Here is a 20,950-nt window from a genome sequence, read left to right as displayed (position 1 = left end):
AGGAACATGTGGACCAGGCTGTTCACATCATGGTAGGTCAGCAGAGAGAAGAAAATACAGGGCGAGGCCAGAGGAAGAGATGTCTCTAAAAATGCCATCAGTAATTGACTACTTCCCTTAACTAGACCCCCATCTCCTCCTCCCAAAATGATACCATCAGCAGCTGAGGACCAAGTTTATGATACGTGAGCCTGTCTGGGACATTTCATCATAAAGTCTACTTTAGTCAAACATTCTCTGGGTCCTGTACTGATAACATCCATTTTTATTTCAGAATGCTTTAGTCAGGAATTTCTTCAAACTTCCTCAGCCTCCACACTTTTATATTATCTTTAAAAAAAAAAAAAAGCCTCCCCAGATCCCCAGAGAAAAGGAAGGCTTAGGTTTGGTCTCTCAGAGAAGCAAGGCTGAGATTAATCAGGGAGAGGTGGAGAGCTGGAAAGCTGAACTGAAATGCTGAGACGGGAACCGGCAGGGCCCTCAGAGTGACTGAAAATAGACCTGAGTCCCTAAGTGTAGAGTTGCTGTAGGGAAAGATAAGGTGGGAACCAGATGCACTGGGGCTGGAATTCCAGGCTCATGAGGTCCACCCCATCCGGAGCCACTGGGAGCAAGAGAGCAACTTTAAAGGAAGGGGCAAGTTTATCTGTAGCCAAAGGAGCCTGACAAACAGCTAGCCAAGAGTTCATAACACAGCAGCCAAAACATGGGAGAGCTGCCCCCAACAAGGTGGACGGAGAGAAGCAACTCCTGAATACCGTCATCTGCTGTCCACATCTGCACACTGGCACGTGCGCGCACACACACACACACACACACACACACACACAACTAAATAAAAAATATAAATATTCTAAAGAAATAAATACTACATGATGATTGCAGCAACTATAGGTCATGGGAAAAAAGGAAAGAAACAATAGAGCAGAGAGGAAAATAAGCTGCACACACAGGAGGAACATCCGGAAAAATGTATTGTCACTCAAGTGTTCTCAGCCTCTACCTGTTGGCATCCAGGGCCCAACTCCCTCAGGGTATTGGCAGCATCCCTGACCTCGACTCACTAGGTGCCAGAAGTAAGCCCCACCACTTACAACAACCCCAAATGTCTCCTACGCACCTTGCCAACTATCACGTGGAAGCGAAATTACCTCTGGTCAAGAGTTACTAGATAACTAGAACGCAAAAGCTTGATCGTTCCCAGGAACATGACAGCAAGCAGCAAAGGCAAAAGAGGAGTGGTCCCAGAGCCATCGGTTGTGATGAAATCAGTCTCTGAGTATCTCAGGAAAGCTCATTCAATAATCAAGTCCAGGTCACAGGAGTCATGAAGGGAACAGGCAATGTCAAAATAAGAGCAAGTAAGGAAGAGCTGCGCTCAAAAGTCTGACTGCAGAAGTGCAGTCCTGTGTCATGGCTTGGAGTCTGTGTTGGCCAAGAAGAGGCACAGGCTTCTAAATGGAAATCAGAGTTTAAGAAGCAAAACTGTTCCTTCAAGCGTCTCCTCTTTAGTCACCTTTACTCCCTACTCAGCAAGGGTCCATGGTGGAGACAGATGCTGCCCAAAAGGACCATAACAAAGATGGGGCCAGTGAAGGAAAGTGTGAGATTGACTTGGGTTTGGCATTTACAGAACAATGAACAGAGTCTTTGAAGCTCCGTTAAACAAAAGCACCATTTGTCTACACTGGGAGCTACAAAGAAAAACAGGATTGCAGCAGAGGACTAAAAAAAGAGAGAGAAAAATACCAAACTGGAGTGTGCGTGGGTTTTCCAGGGTCCTCCCTGAGACCTTATGCCAAAATCTAAGGTCTAAAAGTCCTTAATACTTAAGAAACAATCAAAATGTATTTAATGCAACACAGGAAATGTAGGCTTTTGGGTATTATGTTTAAAATAATTACTAACTTTTTTACCTTGTCAGCTCTTTTAATTTATGCAGTATGGGAAGGGACACGTTAACAACAACAACAAAAGATTGAGCATTTTTGAACACACAAAGATTTCATTTGCTGCCTTCTCTGTCTCTGTGCCTATGAATTAGCGATGCTAAATTTTATTTCTCTTACTTCTTTCTTGTTTGTGGGGGAGAAGGACTAATACTCCTCTCTGCAGCGGCCCGCCTGCCATTAACATGCTTGTGAGATCTCCGTTTCCTTTCGCATTCCGTGGCCAGCTTGGTTTTTAATCTAACAGCCCTTCTTTCAAAATGATCTCTCTGCTACAGACAGGTATTTATCATTCCCCTTGCTCTCCTGGCTCCCTGACAGCACTCACGTGAACTGAAGCCATTTTGAAGTTCCCTGCCCATCCTTAGGGCCTTCTGCTTCTCTGCCAGATTGGAGCCAGATTTGGGATCACACAGATCCCTATTCTTTGGATTTTAGTGACTGTTCTTGGACGGGGAGGGTTAGCTCAGAAGGGGGCTTTTAGAAGGGTGGAGGAGGAGAGATTCCAGAAAGTTAAGAGGTGTAGTTGGTGTTTTTCTCCTTGCTGTAACAAGAGCAACTTGAGGGAAAGGGTTTATTTCTGCTCACAATTTGAAGGGAGAGGCTGTCCTGGTAGAAGTGACTGTGGGAGCAGCTGGAGGCTTTGGCGTTGGGAGCCTGCAGAGCTTGGTTACACTGTAGCCACCGTTAGGATGCAGAGGGAGAGAATACTGACATTTAGCTCAAAATTAATAATCACACCAAGGCCCACACTTTAATCCCAGCATTCAGGTGGCAGAAGCAGTGGTTCTCTGAGTTCAAGACCAGCCTGGTCTAAGAGAGAGTCAAAGGGTGGCCAGGAGCCTGGCGATGGTGGTACACACCTTGAATCCCAGCACTCATATACATAAAATATGTAAATCTAAAGCCAGGCGATGGTGGTGCACGCCTTTAATCTCAGCACTCCGGAGGCAGAGGCAGGCGGATCTCTGGGAGTTTGAAGCCAGCCTGGTCTACAAGAGCTAGTTGCAGGACAGGCTCCAAAACTACAGAGAAACCCTGTCCAAAAAAAAAAAAAAAGATGGCCAGGGCTACACAGAGAAACCTATCTCAAAAACAACAACAACAACAAAAAGAAAAAACAAAATTAACCATCACAAGGAGACAGCTCTTGGTATTTCATTCAAGTCTTTTATTTGGAACTCCTTCCTGTGCCTTTGCACAGAAAGGGAGAAGTTGAGTCAACTTGTTCTTTCTAATTGGGGGTGTACAGCTCAGTGGTGTTAACCATGAGTGAGGCACCTTCCTTCCCTCCCAAGAACTGCCCATTCTCTCTGAAGGTCCTTCTTCCTTTTCAAGTGTGAGGCCGTGTACTGATGGGAACTGTAGCTCTTAGTGTGTTGGAGTCTCACCTCCAATAATCAGGTCTTCTGGAGACCTGCCTGTTTTTGACATCCAGCTCACACCCAGCAACATCTCTCATAAGAGAACTTTAAAGTCACAATGGTCCAGAGAGCCAAACCAGTGCGCCATTTTCCAATATGTTCCAGAAGGATACTTCAGAACAGGACCAGCCGTCATTTCACTAGCCATGAAGACTGATGCAAATGTGTCATCCCAGCACTTGGGAGGTGAAGGCAAGAGGACGGCAAGTTCAAAACTAACTCAAGCTGCTCAGCGAGGCACTACATCAAAACACCAGGGCCTAAGGATGCAGCTCACTGATAAAAAAAAAAAAAAAAAAAAAAAAAAAAAAAAAGCAGTTAGCTAGCCTCTGAAAGGCCCTGGGTTTGAGTCCCAACACTAATGACAACAATAACCCACCACACACACACACACACACACACACAACTCCTTAAAAGCTAAAGTTCCATCTAAGTAGCGTAGTACATGAAACTCTAAATTCCAGCACTCGGGAGCCTGAAGCAGGAGGATCTTTTAGTTAGAAGCCATCCTAAGTTACCTTTCAATAAGACTTTCCAACGACTTACGCTTCATTGACAAGACTAGACACTTGTGGTTTTCTAGTCCCTTTTTTATTTTTAAAATTTTATTTTACAATGAACATGGCACCTATTTATTTCCTAATATGTAAAATGGGGGGTGGCCCTTACCTTCCTGTTACTTGAAAGTGACACCAAAGGTGATGTCACCAGGCTCAGATTCGGTGTGGGTAAGTCCCCAAACCACACAGGCTATTCCGCTACCTGGGTTCCCACACCTACACTGCACTAGTATGATTTGGGAGTAAAACCTTAAAATATGCCCTAATTGTTCATTTTCAAAAAGTAGCTTCTGAGCTATATCCACTCTCGTATTTGTTGGCACCGTCTTGTGTTTTGAGAGAAGAGGGTAGCTGTCCTTAGTTCTTTTAAGTTCTTTACTCTTTAAATAGTAGCTCTTGACCAGATGTGCGGTTGTTAAAAGTCTTTTCCCGTTCTGTAGCCTGCCACTTTGTTCGAATGATGCTGCCCTTTGCCGTTCAGAAGCTTTTGTGTTTCTGAATGTCCCATTTATTAACCTGCTTGCCTCTTCCTCTTTAGCACTGGGATTAAAGGCATGGACCACCACACCTCACCTGGCCTGGAACTTCCATACAAGAGACTAACCTAGACTTCAGAGATTCTCTTGCCTCTGCCTCCCAGGGCTGGGATTAAAAGCACTCATCACTACAACTGGCTAAAATTTCAAATTTTTAATAAATGGACCCTCTAAAACATTTTGGCAGTCACTGGGCAGGGTGGTGCACACCTTTAATCCTAGCACTTGGATTTCTGTCAGTTCAAGGCCATCCTGGTGTATAAAAGGAGTTCCAGTTCAGTTGCTAGAGAGTTTACCTAGCATGCCTGGGCTTGGATTCTGTCCTTATTCTTCAAGCCATACAAACCAGGTATGAAGGAATATATCCTGGGATACTGAAGACTGTGAAGAAGGAGGAAGAAGAGGAAGGAGAAACGGAGAAAAACTGGGTAAGTTTCAGGCTAGCAAAGGTAGTGAGACCCTGTCTCAAAAACAAACAAAATGATAATGAAACAATTACTGCCCTTCGCCTTGTACTCTGCCTTCCCTTTCAAATAGAATCCAGGGTCCTGCTTTCACACTGCCAATTTAGGACATGACAAAGGTGTGAGACGTGGGGGCTAAAGCTTGTTCTGTTTTTTTTTTTTTTTCAAGTGTTTACCTGTGAATTTTTCACTTTTCCCATCCACAACTATGGCCCTCCCTCAGGTGACTGTCAGAAAGTCGTGATGGGTTAATTGCATAGCTACCTCTGAACCACTTTATTCTTAGTAATTTCTCTTCCTTTGGCTCTTTTTGCAGTCTGAAAGAGTCATAAAAAGGTGGCTGGAGATTTAGGCAGCGGGGCTTTGAGCCTGGAAACCCTGTAGGCAAAAGCCCTGCCCCCACTCGACCTCCGCCCTTGTTGGCTCCGCCACGCTGCGATCTCTGTGGCCAGTAGAGGGCACACTTACTTTACTTTCGCAGACCAGAAAGCCCGTGCAGCCCGGGGGAGGGGGCGGGGAAAGAGTCTCTGCAGCAAAACGCAGCCTAGGGATTGGCAGCTCTTGGAGTTTGAGGCAAAATCCTAGAGGCTGTAGTCATTTTGCAATCCTTAAAGCTGAATTGTGCAATGAGCTTGATCTGGAGGAAGATACTATCGTTTAGCAGCTGAACCCTGAGTTGCAAACTCAATGCATAATAACTACCTTGAAAAATATTCGCTCTATGCACTCTATACCCTACTTTTTCTTTTATTTTTTTAAGGGAGTAGCAGTGGGGGTGGGGGTTCTTTTTGTTTGTCTGTTTTGAGACTATTTCTCTGCGTAGCTTTGGAGCCTGTCCTGGAACTCGCTCTGTAGACCAGGCTGGCCTCGAACTCAGATTCACCTGCCTCTGTCTTCGGAATGTTGGTATTAAAGGTGTGTGCCATCACCGCCCGGTGGGAGGCTTAAAATGCCTTGGAGTGCGGTGTCATGAATGAGATTACTTTGGGGTTTGGTGCTGTGGGATAAGCAAATCCCACGGGAATATGCATTATATAATAAACCTAGAGCAGAGGAAAAGACTGCTGTTGAATTGGTTAATAAACTAGGTTATCATATATTTACATATATATGTGTGTGTGTGTGTGTGTGTGTGTAGTTAGGTTTGAGGACTGTACATAATTCACAACAAGGTATTCAGGAAAATAAGCTGGGAAATTAATGTATAAATTAAGTCAAGCTTTTAATTAACTAAAGTCAAACACAGACACAAATAAAAAGCCAAAAAATACAACATTTCCTAGATCAGATTGGACCTAGCTTTTTGTTTTTAAGTACATAATTACAACTCCAGTAATAAAGAGAAAAGACGACTTGGGTTTTTCCGGTAAGGAAGGGGTTAACGGTTTCCTTTCAACTAGGGTCTTCGCAGGCTCCCCAGACCCAAGTTGGCAAGTTCTACTTGTTCCCCTTTTGGGGAAGTCCGGGTGTCGTGCCCTCCCACCCCCAGCCACCCACACTGCGTATTCTCGAGTCTAGCGCCTTGATTCTCCCTCAACCCCTAAGCCGAGTCTGGTGCGAACTGGCTCCACGGGGGCAAAGAGGATTTACCTCTTGTGAAAGCTGGTTATGGAATAGGAACTCTGAGTGAGCGGGGGTGAGATGGGGTGCAGTCTGTCTGGCAGAGATTCGACCGGGAGGATCCGGGTGGAGCGCACCCACCAGAACTCCCCTACTGTACTCCAGCTCTGGAGGGGGCCGGGAGACCTACAGGGTTAGATTGGGGGGGGGGGGGACAGTCGTCTCCCATCCCCACTGCCTGGTGGATGTCTGAGCCGCAGGAGCTGGAGTGTGTGTGCACGCGCGCGCGAGCGAGCGTGTGTGTGTGTGCGTGTGTGTGTGCTTTTTAACAGCAAATTGGGGGATCCATTCTGGAAAGAATGTACCCAGTAAGCATAGCTGTACATCCAAAATGCATAATGCCCTCCGCAAGAGATGCAGTGGGTGCTTATTTATAAGTGGCTCTCCAAGCATACGTGGCAGTGCGTTGCTGAGCAATTTTAATAATTCCAGGCGTCGTTTTCCTCTGTAGACCTCGTCTGTCATTGACCCCCAACTAACACCCCACACACTGGACGCGGGCTCATAGATAACCCATTCTTTTCGTCCTTCCCCTTCTAAATTCTGCCTTCCCAACCTTAGAGAGACGCCTGGCCGCCCGGGACGTGCCTGACGCGGCCCAGGGTACATGGCGTATTGTGCGAACTAGGCAGCTGTTCCACCTGCCATGACTGAAACACGCAAGACAAGAACACAGTTTGCCCGATCGCTGCGCCCAAAGAACAGTACGGAAAGGGAAAGGACGTGCGCGCCAGCAAGAGAAAATGATCGGGCTCGCAGTTAATTCATGAAGCGCTCTGACTGTTTACACCCCAGGAACTGGAGTACTGAGCTGCGGGCCTAAGGCTCCTCCTCTTTCCCTGGCTCCCCACTAGCGCCCCTCCCGGGTTCCCAAAGCGGGGGAGGGGGATACAGAGAGGGAGGGAGAGGGGGCGGGAGAAAGATTCTTTGGCGAATCTCCGCCCACCAGCCCTTTATAACCCCAGGGTCTTAGCGGCCGAGGACCCCAGGGCTGCTCTGCTCACGGCCATCGCCACCTCCACTCAGTTCCTCTCCTGCCGCCAGAAGGGCAGGGCTTCGCCGAGCCTTGGCGGGAAAAAGAACCGAGGGGTGGGATCCCAGTGCAGTATAAAAGAAGCTTTTCGGGGCGTTCTTTCTGACTCGCTGTAGTAATTCCAGCGAGAGACAGAGGGAGTGAGCGGGCGGGTTGGAAGAGCACAGTGTGCAGAGCCGCGCTCCGGGCGTCCTGGGAAGGCAGCTTAGGAGTGAGAGGGGCTTTACCTTCGGGCCTGCCGCCCCCCGCCCCAGATCTCCGGCTGACCTTGCACCAGCGGTCGCAACCCTCGCCCCCTCTGGGAAACTTTGCCCATTGCAGCGGGTGGACACTTTTGCACTGGAACTTACAATCTCCGAGTGAGGACAGGACTCCCCAAGCGCCGGGGAGAAAATTTTTGTCTATTTGGGGACAGTTTTCTCTGCCTCTGCCCGCGATCCGCTTCCCTGAAAGGAGCTCCTAGCGCTCTTTGAAGGCTGGATATCCTTTGGGCGGTGGAAAATCCGGTAAGCACAGAACTGCTGGTCTTGTAATGTTTTTTTCTCTGCGTCTTGAATGCAGCGGCCGGTCAGGGTAGTCTTTTCTTCCATTCCTGTGCCTTTGACACTTTTCGCAGAGCAGTTGTGGGTAGGCTGGGGTGGAGCTGGGGTGAATCGGAGTCGGGGTAGAGACTTGTCAAGATGACAGAGGAAAAGGGAAAGGAAAAACCGGGGTGCATTTTGAAATTGGGTTCCAGAGATTACTCTGGGTTGACGCTGATCCCGTCCTGTTGGACATTCTTGCTTTACTACATTAATTGCTATTTGTGTCCTTTGGGGGACTGGATCCGGAGGTCGCTTCTTTTTGGTCAGAAATCCTTCGTATTCTGAGGTCTTTGGAGGAAGGATTACCTTTTGCGTGTGGGATCAAGGTTTCGGAGCCTCTGACTTTTCTAGTCTCCAGGAGGGCATTTAAATTTCGGCTTAGTGCATTGCTGACAGCCGGAGACCGACTCAGAGGTGCGTCCCGTCCGCCAATCCCCGGCGGCGATTCCAACTTGCCCCTGGTTCTTTTAAGAAGTTGCCATTTGGCTTTAAAAATAGTGGCAATAGTAAAATTTAAACCTGACCTCCTCGGTATTAGGACTTTGTGCTGAGCTAGGCGCAGTGACGGAAGGCAAAATTGGGACAGTGATGTGACCGATTCGTTGGGGAAAACCAGGGGGGAATCCTCACATTCCGGCTTGGGATCCGCGGGTATCCCCGCACCCCTGAATTGCTAGGAAGACTGCGGTCAATTGCGATCTGGGCTGTTCTGTAACAGCTGCTACTCTCGGCGGGAGAGGGAAGACGCCCGCTCAGGGTGGTGAATCGCGGCGGGGTCTTTGGTGCAGTGGTGTCTCGAAATAGAGTGTGGAAGGGAGGTGTCCCTGTTATTGAGACCCCCCCCTCCCCTTTTATTTGACGAGGCTTGTTAAAGCCGGAGGCTGAGCTCGCCCCTCCAAGCCAGCAATCGGAAAGAAAAGCCGGCAGAGGAAGGAAGGGGGGCGCGCTGGGGGTGGAGAAAGGGGAGGGCGGAGAGGGGCGGCGGCGCCGGCTGGGTAGGAGCGCGGCGACGGCGAGAGGGGACCCGGACCGGGTTGGCGGCGCAGAGAGCTGGAGCGGGAGGGGGGCCTAGTACCGCGGCGCCTCTCGCCTTTCTCCTTCAGGTGGCGCAAAACTTTGCGCCTTGGCTTTTGGCAGACTGTATTCCCTATAGTCGCCTCCCTCAGCCTCTGAAGGAGGCCAAGGCCGATGGCAATTCCTGGGCGTCTGCAGGGCTAAGTCCCTGCTCCAAGGAGGCGGGGACTCCGGAGCAGCTGCTGGTCCGAATGTGCGTAGCGATAGTAGGGAGTGAAAGAGCGCATTCCCCCTCCTCAATACACATACACCCGAGCGAGCGAGCACCAGCGCGCGCGCGCGCGCACGCACACACACACACACACACACACACACACACACACACGCACACACACACACACACACTTGGAAGGACAGCAGCACACAGAAAGGGGAGTGGTTCAGGATTGGGGTACGCGCTGCGCCAGGTTTCCGCATCAACCAGAGCTGAGTAACTCTAGCCTTGCTTCCCTTGCTGTGCCCCCTCTAGCAGACAACCACAACGATGCCCCTCAACGTGAGCTTCGCCAACAGGAACTATGACCTCGACTACGACTCGGTGCAGCCCTATTTCATCTGCGACGAGGAAGAGAATTTCTATCACCAGCAACAGCAGAGCGAGCTGCAGCCGCCCGCGCCCAGTGAGGATATCTGGAAGAAATTCGAGCTGCTGCCCACCCCGCCCCTGTCGCCCAGCCGCCGCTCGGGGCTCTGCTCTCCCTCCTATGTTGCGGTCGCTGCGTCCTTCTCCCCAAGGGAGGACGATGACGGTGGCGGCGGCAACTTCTCCACCGCCGATCAGCTGGAGATGGTGACCGAGCTACTTGGAGGAGACATGGTGAACCAGAGCTTCATCTGCGATCCTGACGACGAGACCTTCATCAAGAACATCATCATCCAGGACTGTATGTGGAGCGGCTTTTCGGCCGCCGCCAAGCTGGTCTCGGAGAAGCTGGCTTCCTACCAGGCTGCGCGTAAAGACAGCGCCAGCCCGAGCCCCGCCCGCGGGCACAGCGGCTGCTCCACCTCTAGCCTGTACCTGCAGGATCTCACCGCCGCCGCGTCCGAGTGCATTGACCCCTCGGTGGTCTTCCCGTACCCGCTCAACGACAGCAGCTCGCCTAAGTCCTGTACCTCGTCCGATTCCACAGCCTTCTCTCCTTCCTCTGACTCGCTGCTGTCCTCCGAGTCCTCCCCACGGGCCAGCCCCGAGCCCCTAGTGCTGCATGAGGAGACACCGCCCACCACCAGCAGCGACTCTGGTAAGCCGCCCCGATTCCCAGCAGGATGGGATGGAGGTTGGATGAATCTTCTCTGTTCGTTGGCATTAATTCTATTGACCTCTAGTCTCACCCCTTCTTTCCCTTCTCTGCGGAAGGGCTCTTCATCCAGTGCTTCAGAGATCCCTCCCTCCCCTTCTTCCAGACCGCCCTGGTTGTCAGCCCACCTCACCCTTCCCAACCCTCAGGAATTTCATTTGGGTTTTTAAATCTTCTGGCTTATCTTTCAACTCAATCCACTCCCTTTTACCTCTCCTAGGCAGTTTAATTACCCTGGAAAGGGTGTGAATGAGGGTGAGAGAGCTGAGCTCAGGGAGAGTGAATGAATTACCTGCTTCTTTTGACTTCAGGAAAGAGATTTGAATTTTAATGGCTAAGTTTGTACAAGACCCAAGAGAAGCCTTGAAGCAGGGCACCCTTTAGCCTCAGTTCCAGGCAGTAGTGAAAGTTTTTTAAAGAGTTGAGGGGCTGGTTTTTTTTTTTTTTTTTGGTTTGTTTTTTCATCCTGTTTTGAACACTTCAAAGTTAGTCCTCTCCAATCTGGATTTCTTCACCCCCCTCCACCCCCCCCCACCCAACCAGGACGTTTGGCAAAGCTGCAAGATGTTTTTATTATTGTACTCCCCGTAAAATAGGGAGTTGCTAAAGTCAGAGCCAGAGGTTTGCAGCTATCACTCACAGCACCTGAAGGGTTCTCGGTAAAGTCCCTTAAAAATAGGAGGGGCTTGGGAATATGCTTTGCTTTGGGTGTGTCTGAAGCCTCATTAAGTCTTAGGTAAGAATTGGCATGCATGCCATATCCTGGTACATGGTAATTTTCTCACCTGTGCCCTAACCCTGTTCTTCTGCCTTTCTGGGGAGAAGGGAAGATGGTGTCTAGATCTGGTTCTTTTTATTTCCTTCAGAATCCTTGGTGACATCCATCCTTGGTATTTGCATAGCATTGGTCAAATCCTATGTAAGGAGGCATTCATTACTAACAGTGAACTTCCAATTCTTTCCTTTAGAGGAAGAACAAGAAGATGAGGAAATTGATGTGGTGTCTGTGGAAAAGAGGCAACCCTCTGCCAAAAGGTCCGAATCAGGGTCCTCCCCCTCAGGGGGCCACGGCAAACCTCCACACAGCCCACTGGTCCTCAAGAGGTGCCACGTCTCCACTCATCAGCACAATTATGCAGCGCCCCCCTCCACGAGGAAGGACTATCCAGCCGCCAAGAAGGCCAAGTTGGACAGTGGCAGGGTCCTGAAACAGATCAGCAACAACCGCAAATGTGTCAGCCCCAGGTCCTCAGACACAGAGGAGAACGACAAGAGGAGGACGCACAACGTCTTGGAACGTCAGAGGAGAAACGAGCTGAAGCGCAGCTTTTTTGCCCTGCGTGACCAGATCCCAGAGTTGGAAAACAACGAAAAGGCCCCCAAGGTAGTTATCCTCAAAAAAGCCACCGCCTACATCCTGTCCATCCAAGCAGAAGAACACAAGCTCATCTCAGAAAAGGACTTACTGAGGAAGCGGAGAGAACAGTTGAAACACAAACTCGAACAGCTTCGGAACTCTGGTGCATGAATTGACTTCTCAGCGAAAAGGAGCCTGAATCGCTCGTGACTTTTCATTCCTTACTCAGGGAGAGTAGGGAGAATGGTTCCTTCTTAAACTGATGTCGGCGCTGGACTTCAAATGCATGCTCAAAGCCTAACCTCACAACCTTGGCTGGGGCTTTGGGACTGTAAGCTTCAGCCATAAATGTTAACTGCCTCAAACTTTAGGCATAAAAAGAACTTTTTTTTATGCTTCCCATCTTTTTTTTCTTTTCCTTTAACAGATTTGTATTTAAATTGTTTTTAAAAAAAAAATCTTAAAAGTTTACCCACTTTACCCATGTAAATAGGACCCTTAAATGTAAATAACTTTAATAAAACGTTTATAACAGTTATACAAGATTTTAAGACATGTATTATAAACCATAATTTTTTTTATTTAAATACATTTTCATTTTTAAAGTTGATTTTTTTCTATTGTTTTTAGAAAAAAATAAAATAATTGGAAACAATACAATTGAGTCAACCCTTGTGCTTTCTTTCCTCTCTCGATTTTCTCTTCCTCAATTACAGATGAACAGAATTCAACCATTTTCCCAAGGTTTACTTAAAAAGCTGGGAAGAGCTAGCGTAAGAAAGGCAAGGGGGTTTCTTTGTTAAAATGGGGCTGGGGGCCTCAAGGCCTTTGAGTTCCTGAGGTTAGAGACACACTTCCTGCAAATGGTGATAAGAACCGGAGTTGCTAGTTAGGGAAGGGCAAAAGGCGGCTGAGAAGGTTAGAGGCAGGAGAAGGAGAAGCAGGAGAGGTTAAAGATAACAGTTAAATATACTGAGGGAAGGGATGGCAAAATCCCCTGCAGTTAACCAACTCCGTTCACTTCAAGCCAGGGAGAGACTCTGCCCTGCAGAGGAGCTGATTGGGGGAAGGGAGGGAGCCACCTTTTGTTCTTAGCCTGCTGCTCCCAGGTGGCTGGCTGTCCCTAACCCCACAGTTATCTCCTAAGCCTCAGAAGAACCCGAGGAAGGAATGCTACCACTGCCAGGTCTAACCTGGTTTCCAAAATGAGCTGTAAAAGTTCAGAGAGGACTGCAGCACTCAATGCGTGAAGACATCTTGAAAACAAGTCATGCTGCCATGCCTTTGCTCATTGGTGTGTCCTCAGCTGGGGAAAGCTGCTGGGGAGAGGCCTGAGAATGAACTTGTTCCCCGCACCCTTTTGAGCTTTGACTTGGAAGTCTACGGGAGGTAGGTAGTGCCGTCGTAAAAGAGGGACTGTGGATTTCCTCCTACTACACAGATGAAACAGGCATAAAATGACACATCTGTGCACCCAAGGGATTCAGCATCAATTTAACACTTAGTTCATCCAGTAAGAATAACCCTGCTACCTATGAGAACAAGAGTCATTTAAGTTTCAGTCTTCAGACCTGCTTGGGCATCAGTTCCCCTCTTTTTGTTGGTGGGTTTTCTGGGGTTTTGGGGGAGTTTTTGGGGGGTGGGGTCGGGAGTTAGGCCGTTGACTGCTGTTTAGCCTTTTACTCTGAGAAGCACATAGCTCGTTCCCCTCTGCCTTACCCATTACTTATTTATTTTACATCAGATCCCTGCTTGCCCCCGGGAAGGAACCAGTTTGGAAATGCTACTGTTCAGATCATAAAATAAAACATACTTAGGCTTTGTCATGTGAGTCATGAAACTCTCCTTCCACCGAAGCACTTTCACACATTCATGACACATGCTCATCATTAGTCCATGGGAAGGCATTTTGGAATGGGTGTCTTTATTAATTATACGTCTCTGAAAACCCGCAGACAAAGCCAGAAACTGGGACGTGTCCGTAGAGGCCAAGGAAGGGACCCTAAATGTTCTAAATGACTCATTTGTCTCAGAGAAGGTCTCTAGCATCCTGGAGTGACTTTGGGACTTCAACGTCCATCACTCAGAAGCCAATAACTGTGCCTATGACCTCCTAAGAGATTCTATTCAAGCATCTAACATTTTGTTTTTCATCTTTCTTTTGGGCTCTTTGAGACCCATCCTGCGCTTCAAACTGTCACACCCCCTATCCTGAATTCAAAGGAAAACACAAAACCCAGACGTTGAGTAGTTAGTTCAAAGGGTAACAAAAGCGGGGTGCTCTTAAACTGTTCTGTCTATGCCCCTTTGTGGCCCTAGGCTGGAGTGCAGCCCTGGAATGACTCACTGGAGAACTGGGAAGAGGTTAGGCTGAATCACTAAGTCCGGGCAAGCCCAGGGAGTAGGGAAGCAGTCCTCGTTAGGAAAACAACTCCTGCTTCCAAATGATCAGGAAACAGGTTTAAAGATTCAGAGTTTGGCTGCGGGGGATGTAAGGGAAGTATCCCAGGTGCCATCAGGGCACCTTTCAAGCTTTACCAAGTCAGGGATTGATCTGAGAACAGGACATCAGCCAACTTCCTTCCAAAAAGTCAGGAAGGCTCTTGTAGCCAGTCTAGACTCCCAGGGGTCTGGCACATTGTGCAATCAAATTTGTATGTAACAATCAAGATGGGGGTGGGGCTTTCAGCTCTGTCTGGACTATACAAAATTTAGCTAATCTCTGTCGTTTAGCCATAACATTGGAATTGAGGTCTCCCGCAGAGGATTCTGGGGTGGTGATGCTCAGGGATAGAACGAGGAAGGAAGTGTTATTTCACAATGCCATTTGGGAGCAACAATGGTGACCAACATTATAGAGCAATCAATCAAACTTTAAGATGAATGAAATGAATGAAATTTTCATAATCCTAGCATAGTACTTGGATCATTCATTCCAAGCTTGGACGTGTAAGTAGAGTCCTCTGCTGGTCTTTAAGACAATCTTTGGTCGGGCGATGGTGGCACATGCCATTAATCCCAGCACTCGGGAGGCAGAGGCAGGCAGATCTCTGTGAGTTTGAGGCCAGCCTGGTCTACAAGAGCTAGTTCCAGGACAGGCTCCAAAGCTACAGAGAAACCCTGTCTCGAAAAAAAAAAAAAAAAAAAAAGACAAACTTTGGAACTAAACTTGGGAAAGAGGACAGGAAAAAAAGTGGGGGACTTTCTGTGGTTTATTTACAATAACTGATGATTCATTCAATTAATAATTTAATTTTTTGATATGACTGTTAAAGGACCAACCAAAACTCATCCTTAGGTTATAACACGCTGGAAGATGGTCCTCAAGCCTGTCTGTAAATACACAACTAGGCACCTTCTGGGAACAAACATTTCATTTAAGGTTAGAGAGTAGTTGAGGTCTCTTCCAAAGGATGTAGAGTGTAGAAACAAAATCAACAGTACAAGGACAGGGGCTTCTTTTAAACAAAGAAGCCTGGACTGCGGTTGTATTTCAGTGATAGGACACTTGCCCGGCACGTAGAAGGACCCGAGCTTGATTGCCAACACTACACAAATAAGTAAAAAAACTAGACCAAAAGGATGCCCCTACTCACTATCAAAGCTTTAACAAGTTTCTATTGTTGCTGTTGTTCAGTCTCTTTCCGGAGAAGTCCCACGAACTGACAATTTAGGGAAAATAACCCGGTAATAGTGGCTTTGCCAAACTGGTGTGAGCTGACTAAATGACTGCGTGGACTTCCCTTTTGAGTTTGGTTTCACTCAGTATTAGGCTACTCTAAGCTCTTTAGGAAGACAGGGCTGAGGGGAACAAGTGTTAATGGGATGTAGATCTTCTGAGGCTGAAAAGAATGTCCTTTGTCTGGAAACAATGCCTAGGGGCTCCACCACAACCCACAAGACTCTGCCGGTAGTCACCCCATCTCCTCCTGAATGAACTCTCTAGTGCAGCCAAAGCTCTGTAGGGTTTGGGGACTGGGATCTTTGGGGAAAGCTGTGTTAGAATACACCTGTCACCTGTTTTCTATGCAGCCTCCACAACCAACCACCTCAGCTGAAGGACAATGGTTAAATGTGAGGATACTGAAGCTTTTATACGGACATGTTAAATTGCTGGCCCAAAGACACATAACACTAACAATAATAGCAGTTAATGTTTACTGTGTGCTGAAAAATTGACATACATTATCTCATTTTATTCTCAAAGCAACTCCTTTTTTGTTTGTTTTGTGTATCCATCGCTGTCCTGGAACTCGCTCTATAGACCAGGCTGGCCTCGAACTCGAATTTAAACACAGCGAATTTCTGCCTCCCAAGTGCTGGGGTGAAAGACAAGCGCAACCATCCCCAGTTTGTCTCAAAGCAACACTTAGGAAGTAAATTCTATTTCTTTTTTTTTTCTTTTATGGGGGGGGCGGTGGGGTAATCTCACTATGTAGCCCTGACTAGTCTAGAACTCAGAGAGCTGCCTGCCCCTCCCTGCTGAGTACTGAGTTTAAAGATGTGTGTGCCTCCCCACCCAGCAGTGAATTCTACTTTTAATGCCCGTTTTGTATGCAAGACTGAGACTGGGAGCTGTTGATTTGTTTGCGTTCACGAAAGTGAAACATAGTGAAAGCAGAAATTTAGATTATTTATTCAGTCACACATAGTTGAGTCCCTACTATGCACTAAGCATGTATGTGTGTTGAGGGGTGGGGGGATAATAATAAATAAGACGTAGCAGCAGATCCTGCCCCAGGCACTTGTAGTCTGGCAGAGAACAAAGAAAGCACCAAACGCTGAGGTTCTTTTTAAAGGTGCTATTCTTAATTTATTGAAATGGGAATAGACTCCAGGGCCTCATGCATGCTAGGGAAGTGTTTTATGATGAGCAACAACCCACACAGACTGTGGGTTCTTTTATTAAAAATTTCAGAACTGGAGAGACGGCTCAGTGGTTAAAAAGCACTGGCTGTTCTTCTAGGAGACCCGGGTTCAATTCCCAGCACCCACATGGCAGCTCCCAACTGTCTGTAACTCCAGTTCCAGGGGATCTGATACCTTCACACCAATGCACATAAAATAAAGTTAAGTAAATTTTAAAACAAGTTTCACGGCACTTCCAACACAGTAGGTGGGAGTTCAAGTCCTGGGAACAAGGAATGAGAACGATTGAGGAAGTCCTGAGAAAGAAGCTAAAGGAAAAGTCTGAACAGCTGATAACAGCGAAGCCCAAATGAAGGAGAGCTAATGCCTAAAAGGATGCTTTGCCATTCAAACTGTGTCTTAGAGCAGCAACAAGTGCAGCAAGGACCCACTGGGTTAGGAGAGAGGCTGCTTCTCCAAGCCACTCCTTCTATCTCCATCCACCCACCCAGTATCCACCAGGATACTTCATCTGCTTGAGACAATGCCTATAGTTAGCTAATTAGCTCTCTGAGCATCCAGCCCTCCTACAGTACTTTGGTTTTTGTTTGCTTTTGAAACAAGATCTTACTATGCAGGCCAGGCTGGCCTCAAACTCTCAAACCTCCTGCCTCAGCCCCTTGGTTGTTGGGATTATCAGCAGCCTGGGATACCATGCCCCAAGCTTCATGCAGTATTTTCTCCAGGAATTTCCACAGTGTGACTCTCGGATACAGTTAGATTTATATTCTCAGTTACGATCCTATTTTTGTTTTGTTTTGACTTATTTTGGTACGTGGTTTTGTTTTTGTTTTGAGATAGAGTCTCATATCGCCCAGAATGGACTTGAACTGTACGATTGGGGATAAATTCAAACCTCAGGACCTTCTACCGTCTCCCAAAATGCTAGGATTACAGGCTTGAACCATCGCCTCTCCCAGAAAATGTTCTAACGAGTCCTGGAACTTGATGAAGTCTGAGAACAACTGTCTCCTTCACCATAGCAAACCGAACCATCATTTCAAATCACAGACATGCTGGGCACTTGCTTATTGTAAACCTCTTCAGTGGATTCCTGCTACCTACTGGATGAAGTCTAAAGCCATCCTCCCATCCTCTCTGATACAAACACTCACCACCCACCCATCCACACACATGGCAGCCAGTTAGCCTCACTCAACCTTCTGTGTTCACCATTAGTAACATTGAGACAAGGCCAGTTTGGGGATTCTACCTCCATCCTTCTAGATCACATGTCCTGCTCATCAGATCAACATCTGGAAGGATGGAACCTCCTTGGTCTTGCTCAATTAGTGCCTGACATGAAAGCGCAGTTCAGTACTTCTTTAAACGGCTGTGGGAAAAGCTTTTGGATGATGCCTCTGGACCTGAGCAGGAGGTGAAGTCGAAGCAAAGTTGCTTTAGGCTGCATAGCTAGAAAGGCAAGGAAAGAGACAGGTACGTGGAGTGAAGAAAAGGGTTCTGACTGGGCGTGCTTGGCATGATTTGATTTAGAGCTGATAAGACAGGTGTAATGGATTTCCATGATGGTAGACTAGAGGGAAAGAATTGCAGACCGAAGAGAAAAAGAAATCCAAGTGGCCAGTCATAGGTGGGTAATCCTAGCAGGATGGCTTTGTTTCGTATGCTCAGTGTCTGGAGCCCTCTCTGTGCTGTGCGTGAAGAGGAAAGTTTCCTCCCCTCCAGGTAAGGATTGCTGGTGGTGCCCTCAACTGACCAGGCAATTCCCATTCTTGGGCCCCCACAGGTCTCTACCACCACAAGTTTTTACGTTTGTCTTTGGAGAAATCGTGTTTAAATCCCCACCCTGCCCCCAGCCACCTCTGCTAGGCTTTTGAGACAGGGTCTCTATATTGTGATGCTCTGACTGTCCTGGAGCTCCCTGGGCAGATCAGGATTCCTTTGAACTCACAGAGATCTGCCTACCTCTGTCTCAGGAATGCTGGGATTAAAGTCGTGCGCCACCACAGCCAGCTCTGCTAGAATTCTTAGGCACAGGGAGTACGTCTTCTTCTTCTCTCTTGGCATCCTAAAGACCAGACACATTGTCATTCAAATCTGGCTTCAGCTAACTGTGGTGAGGCACGTCTTTAATCCCAGAGGCAAGGCAGGCAGGCAGACTTTTGTGTAGGCATACGCTACTATTCCTGACTTCTCACCAATTCTTTTCTTTTTTTAAATTAAATTAATTTTTTTTTACATCCTGACCGCAGTTTCCCCTCCCTCCTCTCTTTCCATCCCCCAACCCCCACCTCTGCTCTGTCCCCCATTCCCAATCCTCTCTTCTATTTCCATTTAGAAAGGGGCAGGCCTCCCATGGCTATCAACAAAGCATAGCATATCAAGTTGTAATAGGACTAAGCTCCTCCCTTTGTGTTAAGGCTTGGTAAGGCAATCCAGTATGAGGAATAGGTTCCCAAAAGCCAGTCAAAGAATTAGAGCCAACCCCTGCTCCCACTGTTAAGAGACCCATAAGTAGACCAAGCTACACAACTGTCACATATATACAGAGGGCCTAGGTCAGTTCCATGCAGGCTCCCTGGTTGTCGGTTCAAACTCCGTGAGCTCCTATGAGCCCAGGTTAGCTGTTTCTGTCTCACCAATTCTTGATGACAGCATTTGAATAGTTGTGCCAGTTAGCAAAGGAGAAAGATCCAGAGGAGTGAAATAATTTGCTACAGCACTTTGGGGCAAAGAAAGGAAAGAAATGGAATTCAAGCCCAGATTAGCCCCATCACTTCAACCTGCCATCTCACACAGGTGGCCTTCCATGTTCATCTTGGGGCCTTTGCTTCCAGTATGGCACCTTAGAGAGTGGTTTGTCCTCCATGGGTGGTGGCAGGTCTGGGAAGCCAAACACATGGAAATGGGTCAGAAACCTGGAAGCTTCTGTGAGACAAGGGCACTCTGGTTGGGAAGGTAACGAATTTATCTTATAGATAAAAGGACAGATAGGGTATGGGTTATATACACAGAGGAAACATCTTCAGAGCAGATCGGGACTCTACTTGTGTCCCTCAGGTACACTTTTATGTAGCACTTGTGATAGCCTACAGGCACTCTGTCCTCTTGATGATGCTTCCATCTCCTTTTGGCTTTCTCCTCCTTGTCTATTCTTTTTGTTTTGTTTATTTCTGTTTTTTTGTTTGTTTGTTTGTTTGTTTTTCAAGACAGGGTTTCTCTGTAGCTTTGGGGCCTGTCCTGGAACTAACTATTGTAGACCGGGCTGTCCTCAAACTCACAGATATTCACCTGCCTCTGCATCCCAAGTACTGGGATTAAAGGCATGTGCCACCACCATCCTGCCCTATTTTGTTCTCTCTCTCTCTCTCTCTCTCTCTCTCTCTCTCTCTCTCTCCTCTTCCTCTCTTCCTCGCCAAAGATTTCTGCATCCTAAGCTATTTTCAAATTTTCTACATAATCAAGGATGACCTTGAACTCCTGCTCCTCCTACCTTCACCTCCTGAGTACTACGCGGTTGCAAGTCAGTGCTGGCCTTATAGGCATGTACTACCACACCCAAACCTTTTTGTAGTCCTGAACTTTGAGCTAGGCAAGTACTCTACCAGCTGAGCTCTGAGCCCATCCCTCCTTTTGGCATTTTCCCTTGCCAAAATGGGAGTGGGCTGGGGCAGTCTGAGAAAGCACCTTGCCCTCCTTTAACCAGAAGTTGCCCGGAACAGCAAGCTAACTTGAGTCTTCCCTAGTGTCCCTCAGTGATAAAGTCTGTGCTTAGCAAGTTGTCGGTCCTGGATTCAAACCCCAACACACAAAAAAGCAAAAGCTCCACAAGACAAAGACACGCCTCGCTAAAATGACCCAGGAGCAGAGCTCAACAGCCCAAACACTCCCTTGCTGGATAGATCCCTGGAGACACCACACTGTGTGCCTCTTTTAACACCTGGCAGTGCCCATTCCAAGCCTGCGCCTCACGCTCTCCGCTCTGACTTCCCAGTTCTCTAAGTCTCCAGTCAGAGCCTTTGAACAAACTTCTTCCAGTTCATTCCAACTAAAAAGCCCCGAGGGAGGTGGAACATTCCTCACATTCTCTCTGCACTATCTCTCTTGCTCTCTTGCTTTGAGAAAGGCAGGAATATTAAGGATTAGAACAAAGCAATACACACACACATACACACACACACA

General features: G+C 47.7%; 1 protein-coding gene across 3 annotated transcripts; it reads left to right on the top strand.

The window, feature by feature from the left end:
• The first annotated feature begins 7,561 nt into the window (after positions 1–7,561).
• On the top strand, positions 7,562–12,554 carry Myc (MYC proto-oncogene, bHLH transcription factor). 3 transcript variants are annotated; one of them, XM_041672633.1, is made up of 3 exons: positions 7,562–8,092; positions 9,717–10,485; positions 11,511–12,554. In XM_041672633.1, the coding sequence occupies exons 2-3, from the start codon at positions 9,729–9,731 to the stop codon at positions 12,068–12,070; spliced, it is 1,317 nt and encodes a 438-aa protein (XP_041528567.1). In that variant the 5' UTR covers positions 7,562–8,092; positions 9,717–9,728; the 3' UTR covers positions 12,071–12,554. The 3 variants fall into 3 exon arrangements, with proteins under 3 accessions (XP_041528567.1, XP_041528566.1, XP_041528568.1); XM_041672632.1 differs by having other exon boundaries at positions 7,563–8,092; positions 9,714–10,485; XM_041672634.1 differs by lacking the exon at positions 7,562–8,092 and adding an exon at positions 9,219–9,437.
• The last annotated feature ends 8,396 nt before the right edge of the window (positions 12,555–20,950 follow it).

The sequence above is a fragment of the Microtus oregoni genome, unplaced genomic scaffold (genome assembly GCF_018167655.1).
Source record: "Microtus oregoni isolate MIOR12 unplaced genomic scaffold, Mior012 000022F_ref0000154, whole genome shotgun sequence".
Taxonomy (NCBI): domain Eukaryota; kingdom Metazoa; phylum Chordata; class Mammalia; order Rodentia; family Cricetidae; genus Microtus; species Microtus oregoni.
Note: the sequence above shows the minus strand (reverse complement) of the source record. Positions and strands in the feature narration are given on the sequence as shown.